The sequence below is a fragment of the Cygnus atratus genome, chromosome 27, assembly GCF_013377495.2.
Source record: "Cygnus atratus isolate AKBS03 ecotype Queensland, Australia chromosome 27, CAtr_DNAZoo_HiC_assembly, whole genome shotgun sequence".
Lineage (NCBI taxonomy): Eukaryota > Metazoa > Chordata > Aves > Anseriformes > Anatidae > Cygnus > Cygnus atratus.
The window spans coordinates 5,004,621-5,016,734 of NC_066388.1; the positions used below are offsets into that span (position 1 = coordinate 5,004,621).

At 58.5% G+C, this 12,114-nt stretch overlaps 1 protein-coding gene across 3 annotated transcripts; it reads left to right on the forward strand.

The window, feature by feature from the left end:
- The first annotated feature begins 445 nt into the window (after positions 1 to 445).
- Positions 446 to 2,913, forward strand: DGUOK (deoxyguanosine kinase). 3 transcript variants are annotated; one of them, XM_035568744.2, is made up of 7 exons: positions 446 to 545; positions 621 to 730; positions 855 to 1,021; positions 1,361 to 1,508; positions 1,597 to 1,712; positions 1,878 to 1,977; positions 2,148 to 2,913. In XM_035568744.2, the coding sequence occupies exons 1-7, from the start codon at positions 497 to 499 to the stop codon at positions 2,208 to 2,210; spliced, it is 753 nt and encodes a 250-aa protein (XP_035424637.1). In that variant the 5' UTR covers positions 446 to 496; the 3' UTR covers positions 2,211 to 2,913. The 3 variants fall into 3 exon arrangements, with proteins under 3 accessions (XP_035424637.1, XP_035424639.1, XP_035424638.1); XM_035568746.2 differs by having other exon boundaries at positions 2,152 to 2,913; XM_035568745.2 differs by having other exon boundaries at positions 855 to 1,003.
- Positions 2,914 to 12,114: the final 9,201 nt, after the last annotated feature.

Genomic DNA, 12,114 nt, shown 5'->3' on the forward strand with positions numbered 1-12,114 from the left:
CCTCTGTTGGCGCCCCCGGACTCATGTTCATGCCCGCAATCTCTTGGTGGTGCCCTCAACCCTATGGGGTCGCCCCCAACTTGATGTCGATGCCCCCAGCCCCGCGCTGCTGCCCCGAACCCCACGGCGATGCCTCAACCCCCCACCCACGGTGGCAGAGCCCTATTGATCCCCTATCGATCCCCTATCGATGCCCTCAGCCCGCGGGGGCGGCCCCTTCTCTCAGGAGGCGCCCCAAACCTGACGCTGGAGCACCCCGGCCCCGTGGAGGGGCCCCAACCCGCTACCACCGCCCCCAACCTGGTACCAGCGCCCTCGCCGCTGCCCCCTCCCCGCCCCGGGGCCGGGGCCGGGGCCGGGGCCGGGGCCGGAGCCGCCTCCTTCCGCCCTCCTCTCCCCTGCCCCGGGCGCCGCCGGGCCTTTAGAACGTCCTCGGTGCGTCCCCAGCACGTCATCAGCGGGCGGCCGTGACGTGCGAGGCGGGAGCGGCGGCGGGATGGGGCGGTGCGGGGCAGCGCTGCGCCTGGCGCTGGAGGGGAACATCGGTACCGGGCGGCAGGGGAGGGGAGGGGGGGGGCGCCTCTCCGTGCGCGCGTGACCGCGCCTCTCCGTCCCCGCAGCCGTGGGCAAGTCCACGTTCCTGCGGCTGCTGGGCAGGGCGTTCCCCGAGTGGCACCTGGTGGCCGAGCCGGTGGCCCAGTGGCAGAAGGTGGCAGCGGGTGCCGAGGAGGTGAGGGGCCCCGCGCCGCGCTGCGGGTCGCGGAGAGGGGGAAGCGGGGGCTGGGGGAGACGGCCCCGCGTGCTGCCGTGGGGTCGTGCCATCGCCTGCCCCCGCCCCCCCCCCCCTTCGGCAGGCTCCCGGCTTCGGCAACCTCCTGCAGCGGCTGTACCAGGAGCCGTCCCGCTGGTCCTTCACCTTCCAGACCTTCTCCTGCCTGGGCCGGCTGAAGGCGCAGCTGGAGAGGCCGGTGGGGCTGGCGTCACCCGTGCAGGTGTTCGAGAGGTCTGTGTACAGCGACAGGTGCGGCGCCCCACAGCCACCCCTCGCGTCCCTTACGGTGTCCGGTGTGACGGGAGCAGCCCCGCTGTTGCTTCTGTGTTGGCCGTCACAGCCTGGCCGCTGTCCGGCAGTAGCGCTGCTGGGGCTTTGCGTGACGCCACGTACCCCTGGGTGCTTTGGGCGATGCCGCACTGATGCTCAGGTGCTTGCTGAATAGAGCCCGTTTCTTCGTGCTACAGCGTGGAGATGCCGATGTGTTCGCCATGCTCCTGGGCTCATGGGTTCCATGCTGGCCATCATCGTGCCACGCGTACTGACTTCCCTGCGGCTTGCCACCCTGTCCTCTCTGTCCCTCCCTAGGTATGTCTTCGCAAAGAATCTCTTTGAGACCGGCCACCTGGACATGCTGGAGTGGGCCATCTACCAGGAGTGGCACTCCTTCCTCCTGCAGGAGCTGGGTGACCGTGCCACCCTGCATGGCTTTCTCTACCTGCGGGCCACCCCACAGGTGACAGAGCCCTTGGAAGGAGAGGGATACGGGACGTGTTTTCTATTTGTGGGGTTTTTCAGGTGCCTGAACTGTGTTCGCCTTGCAGAGGTGCCTGGAGCGGCTGTGGCGGAGGGCAAGGGTGGAAGAGCGGGGCGTGCAGCTGCTGTACCTGCAGCAGCTCCACATGCAGCACGAGCGCTGGCTGCTGGAAAGGAGCACCAAGTGAGTCCTGGTGGGGATGGCACAGGGCTGCCGTGACATCCAGCTCCTCCAAACCCTTGAATATCGGAGGGTTTGGGGGACTGCGTTGCTCTATCCTCTTGAGGCAATGCCATCGGGCACCCAGCCCTGGATATCCCTTATTTTTGACCTCCTCCTCTTGTACAGGGTGTATTTTGCAGACATGAGGCACATGCCCATCCTGGTGCTGGACGTCGACGGGGACTTTGAGCAGGATGCAGCCATGCAGGACATCCTGATGGCGCAGGTGTGTGGAGTGCATGTTGGGGCTCTTTTGTGGCTGGAGTTGGAGTCAGCATCGTGCTGACCTCCAAGCTTCTTCTGTAGAAGAAGCAAAGCCGGTGACAGACCAGGGATGCTCTGTCTGGTTGCCATCACAACGTCCTTTCCCTCTTTTCAACTTTTTTTTTTTTTCAGGTAGAGTCTTTTGTGAAGTCACTGCAAACCCAAACTGTGCCACCACACCCTGACCCCTGCTGAGCCCCACACCCCCAGAGCTACCAAACCCTACTGCAAGGACAAGGGAACAAACCTGGGTACTGCTCCGTTTGGGGGCTAGAGGCATATTTATTCCACCAGTGGCATGGAATGCTTTTAAAAGAGTAATGGGAGGTGCAGTGTGACACACTGGGAGACCCATTCCCTGCAGCACTGCTGTCTCCAACACATCTGTTGCTGCTCAGCAGCGATCCACAGCTGCTCTGCAGCATGGGTTGAACGTGCTGGTTCCATTCCAAAGGAAAGAATCTTCGTGCTTTTATATGTGTTTCGGTTACATCAAAACCCTGTTACTTTTTTGTTTGCTTTTTCCCCCCCCCCCCCCCATAAATTAAAACCAAAGCTCTTCTGTGCTTTGAACCAGGGAGGGGCATGGGGGGGAACTTTTTCCCTGCACTGGTCTGGAAGCTGAGGCTTGAGCGGGGGTCACCCCCCTAGTGCCACCCACTGAGGACAAAGTCACCCAGGGAGGGTGTTGGCCCCATCTCTCCCTTTCCTTGCAGCCCCCTTCTGGGGGATGGTGCCAGGATTGCTTTTCTGGGGAAAATGTTTGGAAAGTTGCATATGGGGGGGAGTCTTCAGTCTCTTAAATCCCCTTTCTCCAGGGCCAGGTGAATTTTCCCCCTAAGTGGCTTTTAGGGCCAGGAACAGCTCATGCATCAATAAATAATAATAATTATTCAAAGGGGCGTTGTTTCTCCTATTTTTATTCTTCCTGAGCATTTGTGGCTGATGAGAGTTAGGGACCCCAAATTGCTAATTGGCATGGGGGCAGAAGGTGCCCAGATGTGTTTTCTGGGGCTGTGCTGGTCTGGGGAGAAAATAGGGATTTGATGCCTTCTCAGTGGATGATGCCCAAGCGGTGGGTGCCCCTTTATGGGGGCCCCTTGGGTTGTGGGGGCCTCTCCCAACACCAATGGGATGCGAGGCCCACTTGAGGGTGGCTGCAGTGGTGTGGGCGACCCTACATAAAGAGGGATGGGGTGGGCCTGAGCAAGTGGGATGGGGCACCGGGCCTCACAGTATTTGGGGGGTAAGGCAGGGTATGGTGGGACAGGAGGTGCAGTGCCAGGATTGGGGAGGCCACAGCAGCCAGGTTGCTAACCCCAGGGTTTTCTTGAGCAACCCCATGATAACAGTGGAGCAGGACCTGCACAGACCCCACTACCAACCCTTCAGTAACCCCTGAGTGCACACTGACGCGGACCCACACCTGACAACCATTACAGCCAGTACAACCCTGCAGTATCGATCTGGCACAGCCCAGTGGTGGACAACCGTACAATAACAACAGAGTGGCAATGCCAATGCGGACCCAGAGCTGACAACCTTACAAGAATAACCTGGTGCAACCCCACAACTGACAACCCTACAATAGCAACCTGCTGCAGCCCCATGACCGATGACCCTACAACAACAAACTGGTGCAGCTCCATGGCTGACAACCCTACAATAACCTAGTGCTGACCCACAGCCAACAAGACTACAGGAACAACTTAGCACTGACTGACAGCTGACAACCCTACAGTAACACCAGTGGGGGAAGCTGACACACCCACTGTCAACAATACTACAATAACAACCCTCTACAGACCCCCACCAACACCCCCCCCCATTCCCATGCATCCCCCACAACACCACTAGTGTGCCCAGCCTCTGGGAGGGCCACCCCCTAGACTCCCAAGGCTTCAAGGGGCTGGGTCCCTCCCTCGCCCCCAGCAGAGCCCAGAGTGGGAGCTGCAGAACAAAGGATGCGGCAGCAGCAGTGTACATCTCCTTGCTGCGGGGCCCAACTGGGGCACCTTGCATCCCTTCCCTGGCCCGCTCCTCAGCCATGCACTTTGCTCTGCACCAAACCTCCCACTTTTGGGGCATGCTCTGTGCCACCCCCCCTTTTATTTTTTCCAGGTAACACTCGATATACCAAGGGGGGCATGGATGGATGGACATAAAGTTGCTGCTGTGCTGCAGGCTGAAGTTGCACGGCTGAGGAAGGCTGAAGTTTTGCGAGGATTGGTGCCGCAAGAAATAAAAAAAAAAAGGGGGGAGGAGGGATGGAGGAATTGGGAAAAGCTGAGGGTTTGCAGGGGTGCCAGCACCCAGCTTTGCAAAAAGTTTGAGGGTGCAGATGCTGGCTGGTTGAAATTGTGGCTTGCTGTCTGGAAATCAAATTTGGGCCCTTGGCAGGGTCACATCGCTCCAGAGCTTCCCCCTGTCCCTGAAGAAGCCACAGCAGTGGGGGTGAAGTGAGGTATCCCCCCCCCCCCCCCCCCCCCACTGGCTGTGGAGAGGGGTCGGAGATGGGGACAAATTTGACACCAGCGGCTTGGTGTGATGAAGATGTGAGGAGCAGGGAAGGAAGCTGCCACTGCTTCACTTGGAGGTGAGTGCTGCCCTGTCCTCCCCACCATGTACATTTGGGGTGATCAGCGGCAATTCATGCTGCCGGTGGGGACTTGTCACTGTGAGAAAGCACAACTGGCAGGGGAGGGCAGGGGAGGAACCTTTCTGGTGTTTTTGTTGTCGTCGTTGTTTTTTAAGGTGTTTGCATACAAGATAATGGTGTTGCCTTAAAGGCAGCTGGGATTGCTTATTCTGCCCCCAAAATCTCAGCTGGTCCTTGGGGTGTCATCACAGCACCACCACATGGCAGGTGACAGTGGGGGTGTGTCACAAGGCAATGAGAAGTCTCCTGCACTTCAACTTTATTCTTCTTCAAAATTTGCTTATTCTGTCAAGTATTGGTGTTAAAAGGGCAAAACACTGTGCCACCCCACTCACCCATGTCATTGGGGGACCTTGTGAGAAGGGGACAGCCCTGTCCCTAGGCCTCCCCAACCGGACAAGCATCCCAGGCACCGACTGCTAAGCCAACAAGTTGCGGCAGTTTCTGTACCTGCATACCAGACCAAGATCACAGCACTTTTCTCCCTCAGTTCTAGTTTTACTGGTTGGGGTGGGTGCAGTGAGATGATTTATTATATAGCATATATGGTTCTTAACCACAGGGGATGGCAAAGAGTGGCCCTTCCTGGTCCCTTGTGTACAGTTTTGGGGGAGTTCCTGGCTTTTTTGGTTATTCAGAGTGGAGTTTTTGCTCCTAGCAAAGCTTTAAGCCAAGAGGTGGGGATGGGGCAGTGCTCCCTGCTTGGCTTTTTAAGTCTCAAAAAGTATTCCTCCTTTGCTTTTCAGGGCCTCACTGCTGCTGCAGGTGGATGAGCAGCTGCCCAAACTGGCAGGATTTTACCTTAAAACTGCAGGCAACATGCCAGCTGAAGTGGCTGAGAGCAGCCGAACTTGAGGACCCCCAAGTCCCGCTCAGCCCACTTTCCGTCCCCGCATTGTAAATCAGACCTTTCGCCTCCCAGCAGGAAGGGCTTTGCCCTTTTGAAAAAGCCATCTGTGAAAAATACATCTGTGAGCCTGGACTTTGGGGCTGCCTTTCTCCATCGCTGCAACTTAAAAGGTGGCTTGGGAAGATGCTGCAGGGGCCAGTAGTAGCAGCGGACGGGCTTCCTCAGGGTCTCCCTGCGCCATGGGGCAAGAATTGCTGGTGGGTCCCTGCGCGCCCCAGGCTCGTCCTCATGGCCTCAGGGATGTGCCTCTGTTCCCATGTCCTCCCACCTCTCCCGGGGGTTTGGCGGCACTGGGACCGGTTCTGCCCGTTCCTCCAGCCATGCTGCCTGGTGTTGCCAGCTGGTTGTTGAACCTCCCTGTGCTCAGCATCATTGCCCCTCAAACAGTCGAGCTGCTGCACTTGTTCCTTTTCCTTTGGGGCTTCTTCGAGCCCCAAATATTTTTGCAAAGGAAGATGCTGGAGGCCAAAATTTAGCTTCACTCAGTGGGCTGGCAATGATGCCTTCCCCAAATGGTTCTCCCATCTTCTCACTCCATTGCCATAAATAATGAGCATCTCACCAACAGCTCATTACCAACACCAAAAAACACACAGCAAAGCCCTGCTTGGGTGATTCCTACCAGCTCTGGGGGAGCAAACCCCAGTGGGAAACCCTGGTGCCAAGAGGAATGGGTGCACCAGCCCACAAACCATTTTTATGGTGCCAGTGGGCCAAGTTGCAACCAAAGTGCCTAAATGAATTTGGCAGTCTTTCTCCATGCCAAAAGTTGCAGAATAGGCATAATCTCATTGAAAGCATTACTATAAAAAAAGTTTCTGAATTTGTCTTCTGGGCAAGGGGGTTTCCCTGGTTTGTGTTTGCTAGCAGAAAAAACTGTGAAATTGCCCCAAACTGGGACGAGAAGGGTGGCATTGCTGAAAACACGTTGGGGTGATGGCTGGGAGCAGCCAGGGCACAGCACCAAGGCTCATCCCATTTTCAGCCATGCTGTCATCCACAGGACATTAAGATGTCCTTGTTTGACATGGTGCAACGTTCACCCGTGTCACTACTCCCACCCTGAAAATATTCCAGATTTAGGCTGTTGATGTGATCGGCTGGGCACCAGAGGAAGAGGGTGGGAGGAAGGAGGCATCTGCACTGACTAAATCCACTTGTAATCTCGCAGGGCAGCAAGCAAAACAAACGGTGGCAGGACCTGTTGCATGGACTGGCAGCTGAGGTGGGTACAACTTCAGCCACTTCGGAGGTGGCTGCAGGGCCATCAGCCACACTGCACCTTGCGAGGTGCAAACAGGAGGGCCCCAGCCCCACGCACGGGTCCATCCACGCTCCCATTTATTTTAGCCAAGGTGCGGGCGAGCCGCCGCCATTTCAACAGGGCCCGGCCCCGTGCAGCCCTAGCAGAGAGGCCAGCAAAGAGCTCGGGGCCGGGCACGCCGCCCCCGACTTCGCACCTTCGGGGTTCGGCACCCGCGGCTCGCTTCCAGCGCGTCGCTCGGTCGCGAACCGCTTTGTACTGCCCAAACCCTCTCCTCCCGCTGCGCTCGCCCCGGCTGGGCCCCGAGAAAGAAGCTCCCGGCGCCTCGCGGAGGGGCTCCGCGGGCAGCTCCTCGCCCAGCCGCCCCTCCCCGGGGCGCGGCGCTGCCGGCGGAGGGCGCGGGGGCCGCGGCACCGGAGCTCCCTCCCGGCCGAGGCCGCGCGGCGGGGCGGAGGCGGGGCCCCGCCCCCCCCCCGCGCCGGGGCGGGCGCAGCGCCGCACAAGATGGCCGCCTCGTAGCGGCAGGGGCAGCGGCGGGGCGAGGTAGGGAGCGGCCGGGGCCCGCCGAGGTCGGGGCGGGGGCGGCGCGGCTGCGGCCGGGGGGCAGCGCGGGGCGGGGGCGGGCACCCCCGCGTCGGCTGCCTCCCGCGGGGCCCCCACGTGCGTGGTCTGCCCCGGTCTCCACCCCCCCCCCCCCCCCGTCCCCGGAAAAATAACGATTTTCTGCTTTTTATTTATTTATTTATTTATTTTAATTATTCCCCCCCCCCCCCCCCCGAGGCCATCCGCGAGCTCGGCCGGCGGTGGCAACAAGGGCTGGGAGCTGGGGGCTGGTGTGACGTCACGGCGCCGTCACGCCGCCGGTGGCTGCTGTCAGCCCTCGCCGTGAGGGGCCGGGGGCCCGGCCTCGCCTCCCCCGCCGCGGGGCTGCCGGGGGGGGCAGGACGGAGGTGGGGAGCAAAACGTGGGTTTCCCTCCGCCGCCCCTCGGGTCATCCCGGCGCCGGCAGCAGCGCTGGTGCCGACTGGCCCCGGGGAGGTGGTGGGGTCACCATCCCTGGTGGGCTTCCAAAGACGGAGAGCTGAGCGATGTGGTTTAGCGGAGGGCTTGGTAGCGTTAGGTCAGAGGTTGGACCGGGTGGCCTTGGAGGTCTCTTCCAACCTAAGCGACGCTGTGTGATTCTGTGGCAGCAGATGCTGGTGGTACTGGGGGACAGCCCCCAGCGGGGCTGCCCAAGCCTCCAGTCCCCGCCGGTGAGCACCATCAGCACCATGTGCTGGGACAGTCTGCATCAGTGCCCGTGGGCACCCGGTGGGTGCTGGTGTGGTCGTGTCGTGCTGGGGAAGGAAGGGCAGCCTGGGGGCAGAGTCCTCGCAGGTGGTTGTGGTGGCCCCATAAACATCCTCAGTGCTGCCCTTTGGAACCTAATTCACTGTGACATGGCTTTTTTTTTTCTTTTTTCCTCCTGGATTCTCTACCTGGAGCCGTTATTGCAGGTAACTAAGGGGAGAGGTGACTCAGAGGAGGAGCTGCTGGGACCTTGGGAAATCAAAATGTACACCAGCACCTCCCCTGTTAGGCATTGTTAGGTTGGGCTTTCCCAGCCCTGCCAGGTACAGGGGTGGTGGGGCATCGGCATGGTGCATCTAGGACATGTGGTTGTGCTGTGGTCTGCACCCTAAAGAGCCTTTCGCGGGCTGTCCCTGGCACACTGGGAGCAATCTTTCCCCATGGCTGGGGGTCCTGGTTCCTGGTCCCCTGCCTGCATGAGGTGGGGTTCCTGGTCCCTGTCACTGTAGCATCAGGATCCCCAGTCCCCAGCCTGCGTTTGCTGGGCTCTCTGGTCCCTAGACCCACGGCACTGAGATCCCTGTTCCCTATCCCCACAGCACTGGTGTTCCAATCCCTTTCTGATGTGTGCCAGAGTTCCCTGGTTCCCATCCCCACTGCATCAGTGTCCTTGGTCACCTGGTTGTGTGCACTGGTGTCTCCATCCCTATGGCATTGTTGTCCCTTGTTGCCTGACTCTGCATGCCAGGATCCCTGCTTGCCATTTCTGTAGCATCAGGGTCCCCGGTCCCCAGCCCTATGGCATAGAATCATTAAGGTTGGAAAAGCCCTCCAAGATCGTCTGGTCCAACCATCCCCCTACCACCAATGTCACCCACTAAACCATGTTGCTAAGTGCCACGTCCAACCTTTCCTTGAACAACCCCAGGGACGGTGACTCCACCACCTTCATGGGCAGCCCGTCCCACTGCCTGACTGCTCTTTCTGAGAAGAAATGTCTCCTCATTTCCAACCAGAACCTCCCCTAGCGCAACTTGAGGCCATTCCCTCTAGTCCTGCCACTAGTTATCTGCAAGAAGAGGCTGACCCCCAGCTCCCCACAGCTTCCTTTCAGGTAGTTGGAGAGAGCAATAAGGTCTGCCCTGAGCCTCTCTTCTCCAGACTAAACAACCCCAGTTCCCTCAGGCGTCAGGGTCCCTGGTCCACTGCCCACGTGTACCGTGTACTCACGTGTACGTGTACCTCAGTCCTCCTGCCTGTGTGTGTGTGCTGAGGTCCCCCCATACCTGCAGCACCGGAATCTCCATTCCCTGCCCATGCATGCTGTGGTCCCTGTCCATTGCATCCCAGTTCCTTGTTCCTTGTGCACTTTTCTAGTGGGACAACAGTGCCAATGCTTTCTGTCATGGTCCATGCACTGTCCCCACTGCAGTCTGGGTGACTGACGGGGGCACTCCAAGTGCCACCCCTTCCATGCCACTCTTGGGGCTCTGTTGCCTCTTTCATCTCTGCTTTGAGATTGGTGCAAGAGGGTGTCAGACCCCCCCCCCCTTCTTTTTTTTTTATTTTAGAGGATAAAAGAACTTCTGTGCCCCCCCCCTTCCCTGGGCTAGGATCCAAGGGGAGATGAGGAGATGAAATGAAATGGGAAGAGGCTGGAGGTGAAACAACTGTGAGCGGCTCTGTCCCTGCTCCACATCTGCCTGTCACGCCGGTGCCAGCACTGAGAGCCGCGCTTTCCCAGCCACAGCCCCATCCCTGCATGGGTGAGGGATACACAGCAATGGGACCACAGGTGCATTTCTGCTGTGATGTCATAGGTGATCCTGTCCTGGCGACGATGCAGTGTGTTTGTTTGCTTCAGCTAAAATGGCAGTTCTTAGGAAAAAAAAAAAAAAAAAAAAGCTCTTCTGCACATCTACTCGCTGCATCTTTTTGATTAAATGAGGTTTTGCTGTCGAATGGTGGAGTTGGAGACCGGGAGCTCCCAACGCTGCAATTTCCAATGCAGACAAATGAGGCAGAGGGGGGGTTGGGGGGAACGGGGTGTGGGGGGGAGACCAACCCACTCCAAGCCCTCCAAACACTGTAAAAAATTGATTGGAGCAAGTTCTAATTACTGCAGTCATCAGCGTGGAGGCTTGGGGATGCTGTGTAATGTCTGGAAGGCTCAGCTCCAGCTCACCAGCCTGCAGTGCTTGTGACTGCTGGTGGCATGGCCACAGCCACTATGGTCCCCAGAGCAGCTCGTCACTCCCGTATGGGCAGAGGGAGCAGGAAGCCGTAGACCAACACAAATCCTGTGCCAGAAGGCAATGGGGTGCAGGAGGAGGTCGAGAGGCAGGAGGGCAAAATACTTTAAAGACCCCAAGCCTCTTCGAAGCCCCGTCCGGCATTGCAATTAGAGCGCTTGCATTTAAAGCCTCTGCATTTAAATTTGTTGCAATCAAACCTATCACAATTAAAGCCATCGCGGTGGGAGAGTGGGGCTAACTCTCCTCTTGACGATGCATGCACAGAGGCACCCGCTGCCCCTTTCTTGCCTGTCCCCAGGCTCCTCACCTGCAGCCTCAGCCTCTCCGAGCCGCTGGCAGCTGGTGCTCCCGGCCAGAGCACGCTGCCTGCCTGCACATGGCTTTTTTTAGGTTTACAAACATTACGGCCCCGTGCACACGTTGCTTTCCCCCTCCCTTCCCGTGAGTCATCAGCACCGTCACCAGCGCCAGGGAGCGCAGGCCAGTGAATCTGGAGGCGGCGTCTGCGCTTCCCCCTTGGTGCTGATGACCCCAGCAGAGGAAAAAAAAATAGAAATTTGGTATTTTTTTCCCTTCCCTTTTTCGGTGGTGGAAAAGGATGACCAAGATGAGGAAAGCTCAGTGGCGGCTGTGATGCCACATCTGTTTACCCCCACTTAGGCATCATCCGTGATGGGGTGTTTTTGAAGAGGATGGCAGCCCCAGCCTCCAGATCATGGGACTGCACATGTGCAATGCCAAACCTTGTGATTTTGGACCTGGGCAAAGTTTCTCCCAGCTGAAATGCAAGTGCTGGTGTCACCAGCCTGGCTGTGGTCAGAGCCACATGTTCTGCCTGTCGTGGGACAGAGTGTTGGCCGCTCCAACAGCGTGCACAGAGATGCTGGAGCTCCCGCGGCTGAGCTCATTGCTGGCTGATGTGGCAGTGGTGACTCAGCAGTGTCGGTGCTGACTCAGCAGCACTGCAGACCCCAGGAGGCAGCTGGGGTGGGAGGGGGCTGACATTTTTTGGTAGGAAAAAAGGGGCTTTTGTGCAGCATGCTGCAAAAGAGTTGTGCCAGTGCTGATCGGGAGCGGACAGAAAGAAAGTGATGCAAATGCGTTCTTGTATGGAGAGGCTGCGCTTCAGGGTGCTTCTCCACTCCTGCTTGCCTTTCACAAGTGATCTTGCTTCAACATTGCTTTTAGGAGAGATACGTCGGGTCTGACTCTGAGCACATGCCTGCGCCCATACATAGGGCAGAGAAGGGGCTCAGTTTGCTAGACCCTAATTAACCTTTTGGTGGGAGGTTTTATTCCTTCCCCTGTCTGGGGACTCATCTATGCAGTGGTGCTGGCTCCCGTCCGCCATGCTGGGGTGAGTATGGGGAAATACTACTCGTCAGCCTTGGCTAGGGAGGATGGTTTGTGAAGGGATGTGGCCATCGTGATGTCCCCTTTGGGGGTGGCAGCTGCCCTGCACTACTGGGCTTTGCTTTGGCTGTGTGCGCTACAGGGGTTGGAGCCAAACAGGAAAACGCAGAGCCTCTTTCTGTGCTTCCACCCCATGCTTTCAAGAAGGAGGATTTCAGCCTGAAGCTGGGGCGGGTGGTGAAAGGGGAAGCGGCTGTCCCCGTGTCCCCGCACCAGCAGGTGGAGCAGGATGCGACCCCAAGAGGCTCTTCCTGGACGTGACTTGGTCCCCGTCACATCCGCTCCAGGGTTTCGGGACCCCCCTGGCC

Bases quoted from the DNA above. Each gene is read 5' to 3' on its own strand.
- DGUOK (XM_035568744.2), top strand. From the start codon at position 497: ATGGGGCGGTGCGGGGCAGCGCTGCGCCTGGCGCTGGAGGGGAACATC. The intron at 1,022-1,360 runs GTGCGGCGCCCC...GTCCCTCCCTAG, and splicing joins AGGTCTGTGTACAGCGACAG to GTATGTCTTCGCAAAGAATC. The intron at 1,713-1,877 runs GTGAGTCCTGGT...CCTCTTGTACAG, and splicing joins CTGCTGGAAAGGAGCACCAA to GGTGTATTTTGCAGACATGA.